A 25,526-nucleotide genomic window follows, 5' to 3' on the forward strand; every position below is an offset into this window, starting at 1 on the left:
ATGCTAGTGCTATTAAAGCTGAACTGATTCTGATTCTATTTTGTTTATAGAATTTGCAGGTGAGTACATGGGGTCGTTTTGTTAAAGTGAAATTATTATCAGTATCGTATAAACAGGAAGTCATGGAATATTATCATATTGTCTATCCAGTGCTGTACAATTCTATGATTCATCTTCGGTTTCATCTGTTCACCGCCAACAATAGCCCCAACCCCCAAAGATTTGACTCCAGATACCAGGCATTCATTTAGACCTAAGACCACAGTTTCTGCTTTGTTTTTTCCCTGTCTCTTCAGCCAGTAGACCTCATCTAAGCTGCCACATTCTTATCCTTAGGGTTTGTTTACAAATGATTATGGATGTCACTGCGTGGCAAGAAGGAAACTTTAGGGCACACTGCAATCTCTAAGGTACATCAGAAAAAAAGCTTTACTTAATTGATTAGGTAAATTTAGCAACTAGTAGAGCTGCTGCCTTCACAACCCACAATCCATTGTGACTTCTGGTGAATTTAGCACGTTTTCCTGTGATTGAGAGAATTTTCACCAGGAGCTTTAGTTTCAATATATATTTCATAACATTATAGTTCCATTACCTTTATTTCCTTGTAGATTAAATTACATTCCTTAGTATGTAGGCGAGTGGCAGAGTCTGGGAGAAATTGATAGCCTAGTAGGGTTAGCATAAGTGGATCTTGGATTCTAAACTGTATTGCTTTGTGTACTACAGCTCTCACGAACACCACGAGATGGCACCAAAGCACATGTTATGGATAATTATAAATAGCTAACAAATGAAAAGAACATAAAGGCACCAACATCTTGCCGGGGGGGGGGGGGGGGGGGTTGGGGTTTAGACCTCTAGGTAGAATCGATAAATACTTATAAAAGATATGACTAGAAAAGCTGGAGTGGGCTAATGGACTCAGTTGTCCTTTAAGTGAACTGGACAACCAATCTAAACCTCTAGTTTGCCCGCTTCCCCTCACCCCCCCCCCAACCTATAAAGTACATTCCTGCTGAATCTGCTTCCACTTAGGCAATGCATTCTAGGTTATAATTACTGTATTAAGAAAAGTATTTCTGTTAAATGCCCCACTGTCTCTGTACAGTCTATGGACAGATGACTTCCTCCCAACATTAGAGATAGTCAAAATACGTTTAATGAAGAACAGTGGTTTCCTCAGTGAAAGCCACAGAAGCATTCACAAAGCTGTGAAAAGTAGTGCTAACTACTGTTAACCTTCAATGGGGTGGGTTGACACCACAGTAAAAGACTAAATGTTCTCAGATGGCCATCTTCAACCCTCCACTGTATCTTTTTATTGCTAACTGCCAACGTCTCGACTTTACTACCCCTCCCTTCGATTCAAGCCTCACACCTGAACGCACAGCTTTCCATGCCGCACGAATCCTGACCTCACCATCAAACCTGCAGATGGGGAGGGGGGTTGCTGTAGTAGCCTGGTGGACTGACCTCTACCTTGCTGAGGCCAGGTAACTCACACCTCTTCATACATCTCAAGCAGGACCCCACTAAGGAGCACCCACACCATCACTGACTTTGATAACTCTAGGGATCTTCCACTCCCACCAACCTCATAGTTCCATTACCCCACACCTTCTGGTTCTACCTCCTACCCAAGATCCAAAATCTCCCTGTCCAGGTAGACCTATTTTTTCTGCCCCACCAAATTTATATCTGCGTACCTCGATTCTGTTTTATCCCCCTTTGTTCAGTCCCTTCCTACCTACATCCATTACACCAGACACACCCTGGATCTTTTCATTGACTTTAAATTCCCTGGCACGAATCGTCTTATTTCCCCAATGGATAACCAATCCCAATATACTATCTCCCCAGGTGGACCTTAAATTGGGAAGTTTTTGAATCCAACGAAAGGCAACTAAAAAAGCTATAAGGAAAAAGATGAAATGTGAGGGCAAACTAGCCAATAATTTTTTTCAAAAGCTTTTTCAGTTCTCTAAAGAATAAAAGGGAGGTGAGAGTTAATATTGGACCTCTGGAAAATGATACTGGTGAAGTCATAATGAGGGATAAAGAAATAGCAAATTAACTTAAGTGCTTTGCTTCAGTCTTTACTCTGAAAGACACCAGCTGTGTGCCAGAGGTCTGAGAGAGTCGGAGCAGGAGTGCTATTACAAAAAAGTGCTAGGCTTATTAAAAAGTCTTAAGGTGGATAAGTTATCAGGACCAGATGGACGACATCCCAGAGTCCTGAAAGAGGTTAATGAAGAATTAATGGATTCATTGGCCATGATCTTTCAAGAATTACTTGTAAGTTCTGAAGGACTGGAAAACTGCAAATGTCATGCTGCCCTTTAAGACGGGAGGAAGACAAAAGAGAGGAAATTATAGTGGTTGGGGAAGTGTTGAAGTCATTGGGATACTTAGAGACTAATGATAGAATGTCAAAGTTAGCATGATTTCTGTTAAAGGAAGTCTTGCCCAACAAATCTGTTAGAATTCTTCAAGGAAGTAACAAGCAGGGTGGACAAAGGAGAGGCAGTGGATGTCATTTACTTAGATAGTCAGAAGGCATTTGACAAGGTACCTCACGTGAGGCTGCTTAACAAGATAAAATCCTATGGTGTTACAGGAAATGTACTGGCATGGATAGAGGAATGGCTGACATGCAGGAGACCGCAAGTGGGAATAAAAGGTTTTTTCCTGTTTGGCTGCCAGTGACTAGTGGTGTTTCTCAGGGGTCAGTACTGGGACCGTTACTTTTCACATTGTCAATGATTTGGATAGTGGAATGGAAGACTGGATGATACAAAGGTAGTGCTGAGGAACCAATGTGATTGCAGCAGGACTTGGACAAAAAAGTGATAGGTGGAATACAGTGTAAGGAAATGTATGAGAATGCATTTTGGTAAAAAGGAACAATAGTGCAGAGTATTATCTAAATGGAGAATATTCAAACATCATAGGTGCAGAGGGCCTTAGGAGTTCTTGTGAAAGACTCCCAGAATGTTAATTCACAGGTTGAGTCTGTGGGAAAGGAGGCAAGTTGAATGTTGGCATTTATTTCAAGAGCAATAGAATATAAAAGCATGGAAAATGCTGAAGCTTTATAAGACAATAGTCAGGCTATCAGCCCCATATCTCAGAAAGAATGTATTGTTATTGGAGAGAGTCTAGATAAGGTGCACAAGGATGATTCTGGAAAAGAAGGTGTTAACATATGAGGAACATCTGGCAGCTTTGGGTCTGTACTCTGGAATTTAGAACAGTGTGTGGGGATCTCAATGAAACCTATCAAATGTTGAAAGGACTAGATAGGGTGGATGTGAAGAGGATGTTTCCTCTGGTGGGGGTATCTGGAACTAGAGGGCACAGCCTCAAAATTAAGGGGTGACGTTTGAAAACGGAGGAATATTTTTTAGCCAAAGTGTGGTGTTCTGTGGAATGTTCTGCCAGACTGCAGTGAAGGCCAAGTCTGTGGGTATATTTAAAGCAGAAGTTGATATTTCCTGAATGGTCAGGGCATTAAGGGATATGGTGAGAGGGCAGGTATATGGGGTTGAGTGGGATCTGGGGTCAGCAATGATGAAATGGCTTAATTCTGCTCCTATGTCTTATGGTCACATCTGCTCTCAAGATGAGGCTTTTCATTCCAGGACTAATAAGATGTCCTTCAAAGAAAGGGGTTTTCCTTCCTCCACCATCAACACTGCCCTCATCTGCGCTTCTTCCACTTCTCATCCCATCTTCTGGCCACCCCACCAAGGATATGGCTCCTCTTGTCCTCATCTACCACCCCAGTAGCCTCTGTGCCCAGCAGATGATTCTCAGTAACTTCCGCCTTCTCCAACAGGATCCCAATACCAAGCACATCTTTCCCTACTCAGTCCCCACTTACCGCCTTTCACAGTGATAGTTCACTATGCGACTCTGATGTCCATTCACCCCTCCCTACTGATCTCCTTCCTGGTACTTTGCAAGAGGAGCAAGTGCCAAACTTGCTCTGCACCACCTCCCTCAATACTCAGAGCCCCTAAGTCTTTCCAGGTGAGGTGATACTTCAACTGCGAGGCTGTTGGAGTCGTCTACAGTATATCACTGAAACCCAACATAGATTAGGAGACCACTTTGCCAACACCTACTCTCTGTTCACCATTTCAAATCTACTTCCCCATTCCGACATGTCAGTCCATGACCTTATCCACTGCCGCAATAAGGCCCCACTCTGGTTGGTAGAGCAACACTTTGTATTCCATCTGGCATGAACATTTGGTTTTTTTGAACTTCTGGTGATTGCCTCCCTCTCACCATTCTCCATTCCCATTTCCCACTCAACTGACCATCACCTTCCTCTGGTGCCCCTCCCACTTCCCTTTCTTCCATGGACTTCTTCCCTCTCCTATCAGATTCCCCCTTGTCCAGTCCTTTATCTCTTTCACCACTCAACTTCCCAGCTCTTTACTTCACTCCTCTCCCAGTTTCACCTATCACTTTGTACTTCTTCCTCCCCTCCCCCCACCTTCTTACTCTGACTTCTCATCTTTTTTTCCAATAGACCCAAATTTTTGATTGTTTACTGTTTTCCATAGATGCTGCCTGACCTACTGAGTTTTTCCAGCATTTTGTGTATGTTGCTTGTATTTCCAGCACCTGCAGATTTACTCGTGTTTGAAATTTCTCAATATTTGGTCTTACTGGAAACTTCCTTCCAGTTCTCCTTACAGTGTGATAGTTTGCTTTTGTTCAATGTGAAATGATTACTCAAATAATTTTAAAGAAGGAAAACTAAACTTTGGTTCATAGTTCATTTTATTATTCCAAGAGCTTTGAAACAGAATTCATCTTATGACCAGCAAAGATAGCTCAAAACGACTAAATAGCACACATTTATTATTCATTTTTTTCAGTTAAAAGAATAATCTTGTTTAAACTGACAAACCCCTGAGGATAGGAACTGGGACTTGCCCAAGGCACCTTATGCAGTATTGAAACGCTAGAGCACAGAGTCATTGCAAAGCAGTTTCTGAATGGGAGGCTCTTGTACCTTCTGAGAGTAGCAGGCCTTACTGTTATTTCATTAGGTACAGGATTACTATTAAAGTATGATAATCATTTCAGCACTATTTGCATTAAATGAGATAAGCTGAGATTGAATTGCTTTGAGAGGGTGTGGCAAAGATTGGCTGAGCAATTAAATAAGTTGCATATTTCAAGGAGACTGGTCCCATGATTCAAACAATCTTCAAATCTTTCAATTCAGCCTCCAGAGTCTGGAAAAATAAAGATTTTTGCAATGAAAGATGTTAATAGACATTTCACAATTTAAAGCTATTAGTATCAGCAATGAACAGACTCAGATCTTGATGAGCATAAGTTTTTAAAAGTACTAATTGAATGAAGCTGATCCTAATGAGGAAATGCTTCAACTTCAAAGAAACACACATTTTCTCTACTTTGTGTTCACACTTTTTTTGTTGTTGCTTTTATTTCAGCATGCTATATTGGCAAGATTCTGGTTACCAGATATGAGGGTGGGAAGAAAGATGAAATTATAATCTGACCTACATGAATTTTAGTAAGGCATTTGGCAAGGTCCTGCATGGGAGGCTGGTTAAGAAGGTTCAGTCGCTTGGCATTCAGGAAGAGATCGTAAATTGGATTAGACATTGGCTTTGCAGGAGAAGCCAGAGTGATTATAGAGGGTTGCCTCTCTTACTGGAGGCCTGGGATTAGTGGACAGTTTTGTTTACATACCTACAGGAAAGATGTAAACAAGGTTGAAAGAAATCAAAAAAATTTATAAGGATGTTGCCAGGTCTGTAGGGCTCAAATTATAAGTTTGAGTAGATTTGTACTGTATTCTAAGAATACAGTACTGTATAGAAGACTGACAGGAGATTTGATAGAGGTATCCAAAATCTTAGGGTTACTCATTTCTGCATACCTTGACACTGTCTTATCCCCCCCCACCCCCCGTTCAATCTCTGCCCACCTATGTTCGTGACACTACTCATGCTTTGAATTTTTTCAATGATTTTAAATTCCCTGGCCCCCACCGCCTTATTTTCACCATGGACGTCCAGTCCTTATATACCTCCATCCCCCACCCGGACGGTCTTGAAGCTCTTCACTTCTTTTTGGATTCCAGACCTAACCAATTCTCCTCTACCACCGCTCTCCTCCGTCTAGCAGAATTAGTTCTTACTCTCAATAATTTCTCCTTTGGCTCCTCCCACTTCCTCCGAACCAAGGGTGTAGCCATGGGCACCCGTATGGGTCCCAGTTATGCCTGCCTTTTTGTTGGCTTTGTGGAACAGTCCATGTTCCAAGTCTATACGGGTATACGTCCCCCACTTTTCCTTCGCTACATCGACAACTGCATTGGTGCTGCCTCCTGCACACATGCTGAGCTCATTGACTTCATTAACTTTGCCTCCAACTTTCACCCTGCCCTCAAATTTACCTGGTCCGTTTCTGACACCTCCCTCCCCTTTCTTGATCTTTCTGTTTCCATCTCTGGAGACGGCTTATCTACTGATATCTACTATAAGCCTACCTACGGACTCTCACAGCTACCTGGACTATTCCTCTTCCCACCCTGTCTCTTGCAAAAATGCTATCCCCTTCTCACAATTCCTCTGTCTCTGCTGGCCTGCTGTGTTCCACCAGCATTTTGTGTGTGTTGTTTGAATTTCCAGCATCTGCAGATTTCCTCGTGTTTGCTGGGTAAATGCAATCAAGCTTTTACCCCACTGAGGTTGGGTGAGACTACAACCAGAGGTCAATGCTTAAGGGTGAAAGGTGAGAAGTTCAAGGGAAACATGAGTGGAAACTGCTTCACTCAGAGGGTTGTGGGAGTGTGGAACGAGCTGCCAGCAAAAGTGCTCCATGCGAGTTTGATTTCAATGTTAAAAGATAGGCACATGGATAGTAGGGAGTTGGAGGGCTGTGATCCCAGTGCAGGTTGTTGGGAAGAGGCAGTTTAAATGGTTTTTTGGCATGGACTAAATGGATGAAGGGGGCTGTTTATGGGCTGTACTTCTCTATGATTTACTTGCTGCTATCTTAGTGGACTGTTGAGCATAGTCAAGAAGCCTGTTCCTAATTCATAAGTTGAGATTGTTATATATTTCAATAATTAATCTGTGCCAGATGGGGCCACTAAAGCTGATAGTGGGTGGAGATTTTGCTCTTTCTGTTGGAAAAATGAAAGAGACTCTTGATCCTTGCTAGTGGCCAGATGGTGCAATTAGGCCTCTGGAAGGAACAGCTCAATGCCTTAAATGGAAAATGATGAGGTTGGTATTCAGGAAAAATGAATCACACAAGGTTTCCCTCACCTGAGCAGCGAATGAAGCAGAAAATAAATATAGAGCTGGCATAGCAATCAATAATTTGTGATATGCAGTATCTATAACATTGTGTTGTCATCCACATTCACACATTGCTCATTCTTTTTAGACTTCCATCTTTCTGGACTTATACGGGTGATGAGTTTAATAGTAGGTACCAGCAGTTTCCTCAAGTAATAGCTGTTGCTTTTAAGTTTATTTACTGTCATTCTTTAGTACATGAGCATCAAAGAGAACAAATTGATTGTTACTCCAGATCCAATGTAACATAAAAAGCACAAGCATAAAAACACAATGAATACAGTAAATGATAAAATTCCTCTTGGCAAATGGAAGCAGCAAGGTATATGAAATCAGTCAGACAATGATTGTGTCAGCATGAGTATAAGGGGTGGAGTGTAAAGTGACATATCAGGCAATACTCAATTCCTCAGTATTAAAAACTTGCTGGCCAGTTTGTCCCAGTGCCACAGTGGAAAGTGGACTTGCAATTTGCTGCAGTAATTTTCAGGAACACTTTTCTTAATATAACTTTATCTATTGGGGTAAATGAAACTGCAGAGCTGTGTAGGTTTAGAAAGCTCAGTGTAACTATTGAAAGTGCTTGGTTTTACCTTTAAGTCCCAGATTGCCATTCCGCCATCCATGCCAGTGGTGCAAAACTTAGTGCAATTCTTTTTTCCACCCTCAAGACTGGATATTTGGCTGCAATGAAAATAAAGAGTTAAAGAAAATTTGTATTTTCTTTTTTCATCTCTGAAGTTCAAAAAGAGGCAATGTTGTTCAATGAAATTTGAAAGTAGAAATTTGTATAAAGTGAATGAAACAATCCTCTCTAAAGTACCAAGTCGCTTACTACAGATCTTTCATATTAAACGATTCCTGGTCACCTTACTAAGAACTGGTTCCAAGATGGATTGAATGTGTAGGATAGTAGTGATGTCATAGACTAGAGATTCACTTATAGGTTTGGGTCTGTTCAAGCATTCACCATGCTGTGGCTAGTAAATCAGAGCACCCAGCAGAGATGAAATAAATTTAGTAAAAAATTTAAGAGGAAAAACCTAAGGATTAGACTTCAGTGCTGTTTATAAGACCAAAGATATTGCAGATAGTTCTGATTGCTCTGTTGAACTGGAAGCTAGGAATGTGTTCATTTACCTGGGATCAGCCATGATAGAATGGCAGAGCAGACTTGATGGGCTGAATGGCCTAATTCTGCTCCTATGTTTTATGGTCTTCTGTAGACAAATGGGTGAACTGTGTCAGTACTGTAGCTGCCACCAAAGGCTATATTTCCTATAGAATCCAAAAGTAAAAGCCAGAAATGCAAGCTTTATGCCCCCACCATGTTTTAAAGAGTGTGGGGTAAACTTCAAGTTAATATTCTTTGGAAGTCGGGTTGAGTTGGAAAAGCACTACATAATATTGTTCTGGTGCAGATAGTGCCCAGGCTGCAACATAACTGGATCAATTTTTGGGCTTGTACAGGAACAGTGACAGCAGTGTCCAGTTCTTTGCTTTTCATGACCTATCAGAATGGAAAGCAACCACAGTTCAAAAATGCAGCTGAAATTTTTTCAGAGGACAGTACTTGCAAATCCATTCCCTGCAGCTGCGAAAGGTTCTATTGATATAATTCAAACAGTAACCAAATGTATTTATCGAAGTCTAGAGATGCTAGTGAACAAGAAATAGACCAATCGTGGGAAAAGCATGTAAAACAAAAACCTTTAGAATTACAAGACAATGCCATGGGAACATTTCTATTTGAAAGGACTGAATTATTTTAATGGGTGAAAGAAACCTTAATTCTGATCAGCAGGAACTATATTTTAGCAATAACAAAATAAATTATTCTTGTGAAGTTTATTCACTTTGCCTCTATTGAACAAGTAGTAAACAACAAAATGTTTAGGCTGCCTGGTTGAGTAGACAACACTGCAGTAAACATGAGTTGAACCTCAACTTTGATTTAACCACTTGAAAGGAACAAGATAGCTCTGGGTACACATCTGATATTTTACTATTTAATGTTAAAGGTGAAAAGCCTCACTACTGACTTGTCAGAATTTGTTTCTGATATCAGAAAATATAGCACAGTTCCATACAAAGGAAGGGTTAGTGAATTGTGGACAAGCTTTATTGGCACTGGAAGCCTGGCGAGACTTGCAGGCTGCCCTCAGTAAAATTCTCACAGATTTGATTTGTTGCAAGCAACTCATTTTACTGTATGTTGTAATGTACATGTGACAAAGCTGATCTCTAAGCAGGTTCATCTTATCACAGGATAGGTGTGGTATTTGTAACCAGTCAGTCCCACTGACATTCACACCTACCATATGGGGAGAAAGGGTGATTAATGGAAGCTCTTTCAGCAAGTTGTATTCTAAGTCAAATATTTGGGTTTGGAAATAAAAGTTCAGCAGCCCATTTGGTTTTCATTGTAGATACAATCTCCATTTCTCAAACTACTACTTCACTCTGGATCCATGCCTTCCACCTAAACCACAGAATTAGTTTGTAGTCCACTTCAACTGGCAAATTTTACAACCATTTCTAGTCTGAGTCTCTGGAGGATCTCTGCATAGTTAGGAGGTGATATAAAATTTCACCAAGTTGCAGAGGATAATGAGGATAGTAAGAAATCTCAGGAGTTCATGGACAAGAATATGAATTGGGCAGAAGAATGGCATAAGGAGCTGAAAGTGGAAAAATATGATGTGAAATATATCAATAGCAATATCATAATGACGTAAGCTCAAAATATAAATGAGCAGCCAAACCATAATGTTAATAGATATGAATTCTTGAAGTTAACCGAGCAATTTGATGAAATAATTACAGTAAATATGGGCTATTTAGATTAACAAGTTGAATATCAAAGAGGTCATGCTAGAACTATAGATCATTTGTTGGACCACAACTGGAATTTGTCAGCATCATACTTGCTTTAGCAAGAATGCAAAGGCTTAGGGAAGGATATAACATTCACAAGGATTTTGCCAGGAATCAGGTAATTTTTTTGAGGGTGGAAATGTTAAACTTTTTCTTTGTATAGATTTGAGAAGACACCTTTCTCATTTGTTGGTCTTGAATGATAATTTGAGGCAAGTTGGAAGGCCCAGGGTATGAAAGTTTAAACCGTTGCCTAAGATGGAATAAAGAGAATTTTATTTTGTTGTTCTTTCCTCAGGAAGAGTGTGCCATGGAAATGCTTGCCACATGGTGTAGTGCTTCTAAATTGAAAAGCTTCTATAACTGTGAAGTTCTTGAAGAGGAAGTTGCACTGGTTCTTGACTGGGAGAGAGTCATATCAAAGAAAATGTAAGTGCCCCCTGGATTGGCTTCAATTGTCTGATTGCACTGAAGAGGTTCTTCTACTTTATGATACCATTCTATGAAACTCTACATGACCTTGCTGTATTTAGTGAGGACACATTTAAGGACGGGTGTCAAACACTATACCTGATGCTGTTCTTATGGAGAGTATCCAGCGTGACACTACTGTTATCAGCCATGGCATTTTTATCCAAGTTCCGGAACTTCGCCAGAGCAGTCATTCCACGCTGCACATTCTGCTTGGGAACATCAAGTTTCTTGCCAAATGTTATCTTGTCTTGGGTACTGTCATAAGTAAACAGCACTGGGTAACAATCATGACCCTGTGAGAACAAGATGGGAATTAAAATGAATTTTCTGTCCCATTAAATTGCTATTTACTTTTCTCTCTGTAATAGAGAAATACTTTATAGTTTCACCGGTACCTGTTGGACATTTTCAAAACACAAGATGAAAATTTAAACAAAATTTCTCCCTTGCATATCCTTCTTATTAAGCCACTGCTGCAAGCTAGGTTGGGGCTCCCGGGGTTTATAAATATTCTGTAGTTCGTGGGTGGCCTTGCTCACCAATGAAATCTGATGACCAAATGTACAGCTGGAACCACCAACTGGAATCTAGATTGAACAATCTAGAAATTACCCGCTTCCCTAGCTAAATTTTGATTTCATTAAACTCAGTACTGATAAACAGGTCTTAAAAAGCACAGGATGCAAATATCCCTGCTGTATAACATTAATAGTGATCAGAAATAAGAAATATGAAGCAGCTCCAGCAGAAGTGACTGTAGCTTTATAAAATGCTATAGAATAAGAGGTCTTTCTAATCAACATGCTCTACTGGTTTTCTGAAAGAACTTAGTCCCACTCCCTAACAAACGAGAATGCTTGCAGATTCTGGAAATCCGAGCAACACACACAAAATGCTGGAGGAACTCAGCAGGCCGGCCAGGCAGCAGCTATGGAAGAGTACAGTCGACGTTTTCGGTTGAAACCCTTTGGCAGGACTGGAGAAAAAAAGCTGAGTAGATGTAAAAGGTGGGAGGAGGAGAGAGAGAAACACAACGTGATAGGTGAAACCTGAAGATGGAAGAATGAAGTAAAGAGCTTGGAAGCTGAAAGGTGAAAGAGACAGAAGGCCATGGAAGGAAAAAAAGGGGGTAGGAGCACCAGAGGGAGGTGATGGGCAGGCAAGGAGATAAGGTGAGAGAGGGAAAAGGGGATGAGAATTGGGGAGCATAAATGGAAGTTTGAGAAATTGATGTTCATGCCATCAGGTTGGGGGCTACCCAAACAAAGTATTAGGTGTTGTTCCTCCAACCTAAGTGTGACCTCATTATGACAGTGGAGGAGACCATGGATAGACATATCGAAATGGGAATGGGAAGTAGAATTAAAATGGGTGGCCTCTGGGAGATCCCGCTTTTCCTGCAGAGCGAGCATTGGTTCTCAGCGAAGTGATCTCCCAATCCATGCTGGGTCTCACCTTGTTCCACTTGCAAGGGTAAGTGCCTGGAGGGAGATCAGCAGGAGGGACAGATGGTCAAGGGAGTTGCATAGGGAGTGATCTCTGCAGAAAACAGGAAGTAGGGGGGTTGGGGGAGGGAAGGATGTGCTTAGTGGTGGGATCCCATTGGAGGTGGCAGAAGTTTTGGAGAATTATGTGCCGAATGTGGAGGCTGGTGGGGTGGTAGGTGAGGACAAAAGGAACCCTATCCCAGGTAGAGTGGCAGGAGGATGTGGTAAGAGCAGATGTGCGTGAAATGGAAGAGGTGGTTGATGGCAGCATTGATGGTGGAGGAAGGGAAGCCCCTTTTTCTTTGTTCTGTAATGAACAGCCTCATCCTGAGAGCAAATCAGAATCAGGTATATTATCACTGGCATGTGATGTGAAATTTGTTAACTTAGCAGCAGCAGTTCAATGCAATATGTAATCTAGCAGAGGAAAAATAAATAAATAAACAAGCGAGTCAATTACATTTATTGAATAGATTAAAAAACATGCAGAAACAGAAATACTGCATATTAAAAAAGTGAGGTAGTGTCCAAAGATTCAATGTCCATTTAGGAATAGGATGGCAAAGGGGAAGAAGCTGTTCCTGAATTGCTGAGTGTGTGACTTCAGGCTTCTGTACCTCCTACCTGATGGTAACAGTGAGAAAAGGGCATGCCCTAGGTGCTGAAGGTCCTTAATAATGGATGCTGCCTTACTGAGACACCACTCCCTGAAGATGTCCTGGATACTTTGTAGGCTAGTACCCAAGATGGAGCTGACTCGATATATTAAATACAACCTTCTGCAGCTTCTTTTGGTCCTGTGCAGTATCCTCTCCATACCAGACAGTGATGCAGCCTGTCAGAATGCTCTTCACAGTACAACTATAGAAGTTTTTGCGGCGAAAGTGGAGGAATTGAGAGAAAGGGACAGCATTTTTACAAGTAACAGGCTGGGAAGAGGTATAGGCCAGGTAGCTGTGATAGTCCATGGGTTCAAATAGACATCAGCGAATAAGCTGTCTCCAGAGAAAGGAGAAAGTAAGATCGAGAAAGGGGAGGGAGGTGTCAGAATGGAACAGGTAAATTTGAGGGCAGGGTGGAAGTTGGAGGCAAATTGGATGAAGTTGTCAAGTTTAGCAAGGGTGCAGGAAGCAGCACCAATGCAGTTGTTGATGTAGCATAGGAAAAGTGTAAAATGGTCACCAGTGTAGGCTTAGAACATAGACTATTCCACATACCTGACAAGCAGGCAGGCATAGCTGGGACCCATGCAAGTGCCCATGGCTACCCCTTTGAAGGAAGTGGGAGGAGTCAAAGGAGAAATTATTTAGAGTGAGGACAAGTTCTGCTAGGCAGAGGAGAGTGGTGGTAAAGGAGAACTGGTTAGGTCTGGTGTCCAGAAAAATAAACAGAGCTTTGAGGCTTTCCTGGTGGGGAATGGAGGTGTACAGGATTGGACATCTATAGTTAAAATAAGGTGATGGGGGCCAGGGAATCTGAAATCATTGAATCATTGCTGTTCTCACTTCCTGATTTCTCCAATGCTCTTCAATCTTGTCTTTGACAGAATGACATTTAATAGCAATGCTGCAAGAAAATGACTATCTTCCAAAAGGTGCTTTCCAGACTAGCATAACTTGTCTATGGAATTTTGTCCACTGCTTCTTTAAATAATTACTTTTTAAAAATCATGTCCTCTGGCTACAAACCCTCTTGTCAGTCATAACCTTAAAAAACCATAACTTTAAGAATCTTTATTAAATTTTGTTTAACCCTCTGCTCCATGAAGAATTCCAGCTTCTCATCTCCCCATGTCACTTAATCTCTGGTAATGTTCTATAAACTCTGTACAAATTTTGTGCCAACATCTTGGAAAGAACTCTTTCTTCTGTGAAAGGCATTTTCCTTCAAACTTCTGTCAAGTGAGCACAAAGACATATGCTACGAAATGCTGCTTGGGGGATGCCACTGTCTTTCGGTTAATTACTTACCCCTGCCACTAAACTGTTCTCTGTGATAAAGGTAACAGTCAGAAGAGGTAGAGATTCTGTGTTGAATGAAGCAATCCTGTAAAGAAAAAAAAGTTCAAAGTTTTATTATCAGAGTACATACATGTCACCACATACAACTGAGATTTTTTTCCTGCAATAAACAAACTGCAAATGCAAATATAAATAAATAGCAATAAATAATTAGCATGAAGTAACAATATAATAGTGTCCTTAAATGAGTGTAGCTATCCCCTTTTGTTCAAGAGCCTGATGGTTGAGGGGTAGTAATTGTTCTTCAATCTAGTAGTGCGAGCCTTGAGGCACTTGTACCTCTTATCTGATGGCAACAATGAGAAAAAAGCATGGCCTGGGTGATGAGGATCTTTTGATGATGGATGTTTTTGTACAGCAACATTTCATATAGATGTGCTCAATTGTTGGGAGGGTTTTACCCGTGATGTACTGGGCCGAATCAACTACCTTTTGAGGGATTTTTCACTCAAAGGCATTGGTGCTGCCATACCAGGTTGTAATGCAGCCAGTCAGCACACTTTCATGACACAGCTACAGAATTTTGCCAAGGATTTCGATGACATGCTGAACCTCCGCAGACTGAGGAAGTAGAGGTGCTGTTGTGCTTTCTTTGCAAGATGGGAGAATTTTATTCCACCAACAGAAAGGCTGACATTCTAGGAACTTGTAAGTGATCTCATGTTCTAATGAGGTATTTTATTCTGCTCCCACCATATTCCCCATTCCCTTAATGCTGGGCTTTCACTCAGATTGGAAATGGTGACTTCAATCTAAATAATAAGAAAAAATTGACTTTTTTTTAAAAAAGGGGTTGATTCCTCAGATCCTCATGAAACCAACTGCATTCAACCTTGAAACCTGTTTCCTTTAGTTTTAGATCTCTTTCTGATGGGGACAGTCTGCCCTACCTTTGTCCCTTTATAATTTTGTATACCTCAGTCAAGCTACTTCTCTGCTCCAAGGAAAACAAACCTCACTTCTCCTCATAACTGAAGTGGTGTGGTCCAGCCTAGCTAATATCTCATGACTTTTCAGCACTATATATTTGTGCTGCCATCCTCAGGCATCATCGGACTGATGCAGCAAGTTCATTCCCTTCTCAATACTCAATTGGATGCCACCAATCAGTTTTTTTGTTCTAACCTTCAGTCCTCCCAAACTTTGTTACCTTACACTTATCAGAATTGAAATCTGCCATTGCTCTGTCTGACTTAATAATGAATCAATATCAGCCTATGGTCCAAGACCACACTTCTGATCCTCAGTAATTCTGTCACCTACCAATTATATATTCAATGACAGAGTCTCTGCACCAATCCCTGTCAAACACCATTGGTTACTGGTCTCCAATCACAAATGTACGCCTCCTCCATCACCCTCATCTCTCATTACCAAACCAATTTTGGATCCAATTTACCCTGGATCACATGGGCTCTAACATTTTGGACCAGTTTTCCACATGGGACCTTGTCAAAGGCATTAATGGAATCAACTTGCTTGACATCAATCTCATTTGGCCAGCCAAGATTTGAAACCTAGGACAGGGCCCCATTAATTTCCTTTCTTACCTCCCATAGCATCCTAGGATGCAGCTTAGGCTCTAGTGATTTATCCAGTTTTAAGCCTATTAAGATATCTAATATCTTTTTAATGATAGCATGATAAAGAATTTCACTGCCCACCTGCCTTAGTTCTCCAGCCACAATGTCCTTGGTACGTATAGATGAAAAAAGTCACCTACACAAAGATTTTAGTTCCTCACAGGGCCCTATCTTCCCCTCAGTATCATCTTAAACTCAATGTATCATCTTAAACTCAAAAATAAAAGGTTTCAGGGTTTTCTTTGGTTTTGTTTGCCAGTGATATTTCTTGCCCCTTCTTTGCCCCATTTCTTTTTAAAGTACCCCTAATTTTTCTAAACTGTGCTTTGCTTTCTTTTCTTGCTACATGCTGCTTGCTTGTTATTTTATCTAGCCCTTGAAAACCCTTTACATTCAGGGCTCCTCCTATTTCCTGTTGGCTCTGAACTTTCTTCTATTTCAACTTGAAATGACTCTCATTTATCAGATGTAGGCTTATCTGCAGGTAGCTAGATCATGCCAAACAATGATGAAATCATCCTCCCTTTTTATCTCTTTCCTCAACTAACTTTAAACTTGAAGCTACCTCCATCTGTCAGTGAAATTTCCTGGTGGCCAACCATTTTAATTCATATCCTCGATCCTGATTCAATATGTCAGTCCATGGCCTCATCTTTTGCCACAACGAGGCCATGGATTCTTCCTTCTCCAGGCCTTTACTTATCACCTTCTAGCTAGTCCTCCTTCACCTTTCCCATCTTTTTATTCCCATCCTTTCCAGTCTTGAAGGAGGGTCTCAGCCCAAAACGTCAACTGTTTAATCATTTCCCTAGATGTTGCCTGACCTGCTGAGTTCCTCCAGCATTGTGTGTTTTGCTTTCCTATAGTTATGGTCATCCACTTTAAACAGAACCTTAAGCACTTGCCTATTCTTCAGCAGAATATCTTTAATAATACCTGTTCTCTAGTAGAAGGTCACACAAATTACAGTAATAATGTATTTCAAACACCAATAGAAAGAAACAAATGGGCAGAATTCATCAATAACTGGTACCAGGTACAAAAGGTAGTTAAATGGGTCAGGAGCTTAGGCTGGGATTCAGGCATCATGTATAATTTGGGACAGTTGCTGGCACAGGTCACTTGTCCCTCTGTGTGAAAAAAATTTCATTTCCTTCTCCGATCTAGTATCGCCTCTAGTGAATGTGTTGGAGGTGGTGGTGAGATCTTGTGGATGCAGTCAATAGGAGCTGGTGGACACTGGTGAGAAAAGCAAGAGGATGTTCAGAGGCCAGTGAAGACAATATGATTGTTAATGACAGGCGTAGCTATTATATTGTGAGTACTATCACAAACATATACTGTCAGTAAGGTTACTGTGAGTATGGACACCTTTATCTGTATTATGACCTCTAACTCTTCACAGCTTATATTTTCAAAATGAGTAAACATTGATGACTTCTGGGGTCTTGTTTATGAACAGTGTATAAGTTAACACTATTTTCAGTCTCAAAATCAGTATTCTTATGAATATCTTCGTAATTTGCCTGAGTTTGAAACATAGAAAACCTACAGCACAATACAGGCTCTTCTGCCCACACACAACGCTGTGCTGAACATGTACGCACTTTAGAAAATACCCAGGGGTTACTCACAGCTCTCTAATTTTCTAAGCTCCATGTACATATCCAGGAGTCTCTTAAAAGACCCTATCGTATCTGCCTCCACCACCATTGCCGGCAGCCCATTCCATGCACTCACCACTCTCCGCATAAAAAAAAACTTACCCCTTACATCTCCTCTGTACCTATAGTCCATGAGCCAGTAGGGTTGGTTGGTATCAACTGAGGGGAATAATGCTCAGTGATTTTTGGCAAGGTATACATCTCTAGAATTAGAAAATATGTGCTGGCATTGCACCAGTGGTAGCTTTACACATCTTCCACACCTTCATCTGAACTTCCCACACCCTTTGAGGTGGATGCCGGGTTCTCACAGTCTGCCAGTCTACACAAGTCAGTGCACCTGAGGCCATTTGCAACACACGTACATCTTGGGAGTGAACATAATTTTGGTCAGTTACAGACCAGTAGATCCAGGATGGCATCAGGTGCTGCCTGGCCTTCCATCCAATGCATCACCAACTGCTCAGCTTCCTCTTCTCTCTCCATCTTCCATCCTCTGCCAATAGGGCTTGGCACTTGTGGGTCCTTCTCCAAACATCTCCATATACCAGCCTAGTAGTTGACTCGCTGTGCATGTTTTGTTCAGCAGTCCTTGCATGGTGGGCGTTGATGACTTTCGATTTCACCTTTTTTGGCACAGAAAAGGTGATACCTGAGCTCATTGACCTTGGTGGTCAATGCTTTTGGGGTATACAGGAGACATGTAAATGTCTCTACTTCGTCCATCAGTTCTGGGGAGAGGTCCCATTCCTGACCCAACCCTAAGCATGTGTCCTGAGTTTCCCTGTTGCTGGTCAGAAGTTTTAGGACACTCATCTTCCCTTTGCCTGCAAAAGTGCTTACAGCGTCACATCCTGTATGTGAGTGCAACCCGATGAGAGCCCTACAAACCTCTATGCCAACAGTGGCAGCAACCTTCCTGATATTTACAAGCCTTTTATGGGTTCTAGTGCCGTACTTCTTTAACAATGGGGCCTCAATCTTTTCACAAAATACTAAAGACATGATAAAGACATCTGTGTCTTCTGAGCAAATCGCTACAGATTGATATCCCTCTCTTGTGGCATAGGCAGCATGGAGAAGTAGGCGGCCATCTGATTCTTCTTGTTGACACTGAAGAGCTGACACCTCCTCACTGTCTTGAGATGTGATTCTGTAACATTTCTCATTCACAGTTGTATACTGAATCTTCTCCTGTAGCTTTGCTCTGTACTCCACCTTCCTCCATTCATGGACTATGAAGCTAATGAGACTATTTTTGTTACTGACTTTGGTCAAGAAGCTCTTCCACTGCCCCACCATCTGTGTGCCTGTGATACCTTGCAACTCATGCCCAGTCTCTTCACCCTGTAGAGATCTTTCACTATTCTTGACAAAGTTCTCCTTGTATGTGTTGAACACAACATTTATTCTGCTAATCTGACTGCCTTCCCTCAGAGCAATACCCAGAATTGTGGCAACATCTACGAAAGTAACTTGATCACCTACCACTCTTTGGACCAAGTTCATTCCATCAGCCACTGTAGTAGAGTTTCCTGGGAGTTGCTCTTCTACTGCTACATTTTTCTGCAAGGTTGTGGCAAAAGTAGCTTTATTTGTCTTTCTCAGCAATCCTTCTGGTGTGGACAGGGCCCAGGGCAATGGTCCAAAAGGATGAGAAAGGATATCCTCCATACATAGACTGCGCCCTTGTGCCATCACTATCATGTGTCCAAACAAAGACCAGTCTGCTTTCAAGATGATCGCCCTCCCATTTGATTTCACTTCTCTCTCCTTACACATATCACTGAATGTTTTCAGCGTTGGTTTTCACTGGGTCATGGAATTTATTTGCTGGTGGGTCTTCCTCCAGTCTCTCATCCTTGAAGGTTGCAAAGCATTGCTTACTAATCTCATATGCCTTCATCAGGTCAGAAGCAATGTCCTTGGGGGCTGCCTTTGCTGTAGAGATGCTAATGAGGTTGCTCTTCTCTGCAAGTGAGTTGACCCATCATGTATGAGGCTAACCACTGCTGAAACTGCTTCCTCATCTTTCTGGATTCTTGGCCGCTGTAGCTCTGCATGACAAAGCTCTGAGTTGTTGCCTTGCACCATCTCCCTTAACTGTCCCAGGAATGCACTGTGGTGCTCAGCTGTTATGTAGTAACGTTTGATAGCTCCAGCATTCAGGCTGAACCGTGATGTGCCTCCAGGACTCTGTGTGTCTTTGTTCACTGTGGCTTCAATAGCCTGGTCCGCAGGGATCTGCCCAAAGGGGTTGTTACTTGACAGCTGCACTGAGAATTGGACTGTCTTGAAGGCCTCATACACAGAAGGATTCTTCTCTGGGAGGTTCATCATCTAAGCAAAGTAAGGGGACAGATACCCAGCATAATTCATCTTATTATAGGCTAAGCACCATGGGATCGTGGTTCTTATAGCATGGAGGTCACCATACAAGCTACCACCACTGCAAACCTATCACATATTTTCTACCACTAGGGGTGTATAGCTTGCCAAAATTCATTATAGGAATTATTCCCCCCCCCCCAGATGGTACTGGTGGCCTAAATTTGGGGTCCTGGCTCACCGACTACTACTGCCAAGCACCTTAAAACTGTGCCCTCTCATGTTAGCCATTTCAGGGCCCAGTCCACTAACTCAAGCAGAGAAATCCAGATGACAGTATGAGAATGCTACATATTTGGGGTATTTTGAGACATTTTTCTATTCTCTCTTGGGTAAAAAAGTCCCCTTTTAAGTATCTTTAAGGGGCATTGGGAGATTTTATGCTGTCTCCAGACAATATATCAACATTACTAAAACAAAGTATTATTTGATTTCCACACTGTTGTCTGTGGGAACTTGCTATGTACAAATTGACTGCTACATTACAACAGAGAATAGTAAATGCAAATTTACTACTTTTTTGAAAAACTTGTCCCACCAAGCCTGTTAACAATCCCAAATTCAGAAGTAGTAAACTGGACACTTACACTGACTTCTTGTTGGCATCAGTGATGCACACGGTGCTGTCATGGCTGACCCAGCACACACGGTCTCCGCTGTCAGAGAAACAGACCCCATGAACCCAACCTCCAGTCCCACTGGACTCGAACATCAGCTCTCCAAATGGCATCTTTGAACCCCATGGCGTGGGTGAGGGTTTCTCTTCCACCTCCTTGATGTAGGCAGAGAAAATCCTGGCGATGAGAATACGGAAGTGCAATTAGACTACCTATAATGGACCCACTTTCTTCCAGAAAGGCTGCTGACTCGAACTGGGTATTTGTGAGATTTATGCTTTCTAGTTCAAAAAATACAACCAACAGCAGAACTAGAGTATTTATTAACATCTAACAGGAAATGAGTGAAGAGGGTATATTTTTAAGGTTCTCTTGCCTTCTGCTGACATTGGGCTTGACCACATGTGTATGGGAGCTTGCAGATCCACTAAAGCAGCACTGAATCAAACATGTCTAGCAAATAACCTGAAATAGTGAAAACCCACACAGGAACATGCACAATTGACATTGAAATCATTACAGGCCTGATTACAGCAGCAAAACTTAACTGGATTAGCCACCACTTTTAAGATATTAATTATGCCTTAGATGACATAATATGGTCAAAACATGATGCATTATCTCTCACTGTAGCTGTTCATCATTGACAATGCTGTAATTTTTATTAATAAAACATGTATGCAAAAAGATTGCACCCTGGGGAGAATACAGAAAGGTAAATAGAAAGGAGAGTGATTTGAAGTGAATTGAACTGAATTGAATTTTGGTTTATTGTCATTTAGAGACCACAACTGCAATGCAGTTAAAAAATGAAACAATGTTCCTCCAGAATGATATCACAAAAGCACACAACAAAACAGACTACACCAGAAAACCCACATAATGTTTGGCAATCCCTAAATCCAGAGTCTGGAGAGGTTGCTGTGTATTAATATCGTGCTACCATCTTAGTGCGTTCCTCGGATAGGAGCTCCAAATCCACCAGACAGAACAAGGCTACCCAGACACACCAAGTCACCAAGATTTAACCGTATAACAAGGAGTAGAGATGGTTGCTTAAGGAGAATGAGATCTGACAAGAGGCATTCTTGACACTAGAAAGAAGGGGAAAGGAGAAGTCAAAGAGCAGAAAAAAAAAGCCCAGAGAACAAATCTAGATCAGGGTGAGGTGAGTACATCTCTGCATCTACACCAGGAGTACAGTGATAACACCTCCCCTTTAATGCACATAGTCCTTTTGCCTACAATGTTGTGCTGACCTTTTAAATAACTTAAAGTCAATCTAACACTTCCCTCCCACATAGTCTGCTATTTTTCTTTCATCCATGTGCCCAAGCCTCCTAAATGTCCCTAATGTATTTGCCTCCACCACCACCTTTGGCAGCACATTCCACACGCCCACCATTCTATGTAAAAATAAAAAAAACCCTCCAATTTTCCACCACCATACTTTCCTCCTTAGAGTTACAGTATACTTACCACATGTTCTGACATTATGTTAGTGCTTTTTCCCCATTCTTTGTGCCTACTTTAATATTTGAAAGTAGGCAATGATCAAAAATCATTGATAGTCTATAAGCCACATTCACAAATTATAATATAGATCAGTTTACAGACATTTAATGTGTATGGTTATCGGGGCACTAAAGAGTGAAAGGAGATTAGTGAGAGGTATACAAAATTATGAGGGACATAGATAGGGTAAATCCAAGCAGGTTTTTTCCCACTGGGATGGGAAAGCTAGAAACAGAGGTCATGGGTTAAGGTAAAATGTTTAATTGGAAAATGAGAGAGAATTTCTTCACTCAAAGGGTGGTGAGAGGGTGGAATGAGTTGCCACTAGAAGTGGTGGATGTGGGTTTATTGATAAATTTTACTACCAAGCCTGAATAGATTAGCTACATCTGCTTTTCCAATTAACCAGCTGTGGCTACAAGGAGTGGCAAGGTGTACAGCAGGTTTGCTGCATCACAGGAACAAGGGTTTGATCCTGACATCAGTTGCTATCTGTGTGGGGACATTGTTTGTTTTAGCTTATGAAGCAATAAATTGATCAACTCTTGCCCATATTACCTGCACTTGAAGTCAGACGACCCAGCAGCCAGCAGAACATTATTGGGATGCCAGTCCAGACTCAGGATAGTGGAGCGAATTGGTTTCTTAATATGTTTGCAAACCCACCTAAAAAATACACATACCAGATTAAACTGAGGTGATGTGATATGCAGACAATCCAACTTTTTGCACGATTCTCCATTTCCCTTCATGCTATACATCTAAAGAAGTGAAATCCCTGGGTTAATGGGCTTTGCGTTAATAAGACTTGCACAGTTGAAAAATATATTTCTGCTCATCAGCAAAAGGGAGAGTTTCAATTTCAGCGATAATTGCCAGGCTTTGTTTTGATAGAGCATGACATCATGTTAAGTTCCATCTTCTCTGCCTCTTCGAGGAGACCCAGCACTAACTAGTCAACCGTTGTGGTGTTTCTCAGTTGACACACCATGCATCGTCGTGGCTGCTCTAAATAAGACACACAAAAGAGAAGTTTTTTTCTGGTGCTAAAAATCAAGTACGTGCATGCAAGTTAAAAAGTAGCGATTGTGGGCTTTCAGCTTTTTCCCCACAGCCCAATTGAATCAAGATTCATTGGTAAGGGCAAATAAAAATAAGTAAGGACAAGTGGAGCGGTCGTCGTTGGAGTGGACCAATGTTAGAATAAGGAGACTTTAGTTCAACAGGCTTGGGTGAGGCAAGTTTCTGGTAAGATTCTTCAGTCTTTGTTGGTGTGTTAGTGAAATTAGTGAGAAGTTAGAGGATTAGGAAGCTTTTAAAAACCAATTTAAAAGCCATAAGAAGGGAAAAAGATGAAACTTGAAGGAGAGCTAGCCAATAATATCAAAGAAGATACCAAAAGTTTTTTTTCTATGCAAAAGTAGATATCAGATCACTGGAAAATGATGCTGGGGAGGTAGGGGGAACAAGGAAGTAGCAGATGAACTAATGTATATTGCATCAGTTTTAACCGCGGAAGACACTAGCATCATGCCAGAAGTTTGAGAGTGTTGGGGCAGAAATGTGTGCAGTTGGTATTGCTAGGGAGAAGTTGAGAAGTCTGAAGGTAGACAAGTCATCTAGATCAGATGGATTACACCCCAGGGTTCTGAAAGAGGTAGCTGAAGAGACTGAGGAGCCATTAGTAATGATCTTTCAAGAATCACTAGATTCTAGCATTGTTCCAGAGGACTCTACTCCACTCTTCAAGAATGGAAGGAGTCAGAAGAAAGGAAATAATAGGCCAGTTAACCTGCCTTCAATGGTTGAGAAGATGACAGAGTTGATTGCTGCAGCTGAAATCTCAGTGTACTCGGAGGCACAAAAGCTTTCCTGATAAATTTGTTAGAATTCTTTGAGAAAAATAACAAGCAGGATAGTCAAAGGAGAATTGATGGATATTGAGTACTTGGATTTTGAACAGGCCTTTGACATGGTGCCACACATGAGGCTGCTTTACAAGATAAGAACCCATGGTATTTGGGCATAAAGGGAGCCCTTGCTGACTGGCTGCCAGTGACTAGTGGTGTTCCACAGGGGTTGGTGTTCTTTCTATGTGATATGTCAATGATTTGAATGATGGAATTTATGGCTTTGCAGCTACATCTGCGAATGATACAAAGATAGGTGGAGAGACAGGTAGTGTGGAGGAAGCAGGGAGGCTGCAGAAAGACTTAAGACATTAGGAGAATGGGCAAAGAAGTGGCAGATGGAATACTGTGTTCGGAAGTGTAATGTCATGTGCTTTGGTAGAAGGAATAAAAGCATAAATTTGTTTCTAAATGGGGGGTTGGATTTCAAAAATCTGAAGTGCAAAGGAACTTGTGAGTCCTTGTGCAAGATTTCCTAAAGCTTAACTTGCAAGTTGAGTTGGCTGTGAGGAAGACAAATATAAACCTTATAACAATTACAGCACGGAAACAGGCCAGCTCGGCCCTTCTAGTCCGTGCTGAACGCTTACTCTCACCTCGTCCCACCGACCTGCACTCAGCTCATAACCCTCCATTCCTGTCCATCTACCTATCCAATTTTACTTTAAATGACAATATCGAACCTGCCTCTACCGCTTCTACTGAAAGCTCATTCCACACAGCTACCACTCTGAGTAAAGTTGTTCCCCCTCGTGTTACCCCTGAACTTTTGCCCCTTAACTCTCAACTCATGTCCTCTTGAATCTCCCCTACTCTCAAAGGAAAAAGCCTATCTATCTCCTCTATCTATCTGCTACATAATTTTAAATACCTCTATTTAGTCCCCCCCTCAACATTCTACGCTCCAAAGAATAAAGACCTAACTTCTTCAACCTTTCTCTGTAAATGCAATATTAACATTCATTTCAAGAGTTTAGAATATAAAAACAATGAGGTAATGCTGAGATTTTATAAATCACCGGTGGGGCCTCACTTGGAGGGCTGTGAGCATTTTTGGGCCCCTCATTTAAGAAAGGATGTACTGACAATGGATGAGGGTTCAGAGGAGATTCACGAGATTGATTCTGAGAATGAAAGGCTTATTGTATAAGGGACGTTGACAGCCCTGGGCCTATACTCACTGGAATTTAGAAGAATGAGGGTTGATCTTACTGAAGCCTAGTGAATGTTGAAAGGGCTAGCTGGAATGAGTGTGGGGAGGATGTTTCCTAGAGCAGGCGAGTCTAAAGACCAGCCTCAGAATAGAGGGATGTCCATTTAGAATGGATAGGAGGAGGAATTTCTTCAGCCAGAGGGTGGTGAATCTGTGGAATTCGTTGCTACAGGCAGCTGTGGAGGCCAGGACTTTGGGTGTATTTAAGGTGGAGGTTGATAGGTTCTTGATTACACAGCATGTGAAGGGTTACAGGAAGAAGGCAGGAGAATTGGATTGAGAGGAAAAATGGATCAGCCAGGATGAAATGGTGCAGCAGACTCAGTGGGCCTAATTCTGCTCCTATGTCTTAGGGTCTTATGGTTTAAATAGTCTGTTCAGCCCATTTCACCAATTAATAAGCAATTCCACTTTCT

The 25,526-nt window shown here is 41.5% G+C and overlaps 1 protein-coding gene across 1 annotated transcript in view; it reads right to left on the minus strand.

Annotated features, from left to right (window-relative positions):
- Positions 1-4,767: 4,767 nt before the first annotated feature.
- Positions 4,768-25,526, minus strand: part of arpc1b (actin related protein 2/3 complex, subunit 1B) — a 53,168-nt gene continuing 32,409 nt past the window's right edge. The window contains exons 5-10 of the mRNA XM_059979500.1: positions 22,546-22,653; positions 20,443-20,649; positions 14,170-14,245; positions 10,809-11,005; positions 7,955-8,045; positions 4,768-5,258 (exon numbers count right to left, since the gene is read on the minus strand). Coding sequence (XP_059835483.1) covers positions 5,220-5,258; positions 7,955-8,045; positions 10,809-11,005; positions 14,170-14,245; positions 20,443-20,649; positions 22,546-22,653 — 718 coding nt within the window. The 3' untranslated portion in view covers positions 4,768-5,219. The remainder of the gene's footprint in view (positions 5,259-7,954; positions 8,046-10,808; positions 11,006-14,169; positions 14,246-20,442; positions 20,650-22,545; positions 22,654-25,526) is intronic.

The sequence above is a fragment of the Hypanus sabinus genome, chromosome 9, assembly GCF_030144855.1.
Source record: "Hypanus sabinus isolate sHypSab1 chromosome 9, sHypSab1.hap1, whole genome shotgun sequence".
Classification (NCBI taxonomy): Eukaryota; Metazoa; Chordata; class Chondrichthyes; order Myliobatiformes; family Dasyatidae; genus Hypanus; species Hypanus sabinus.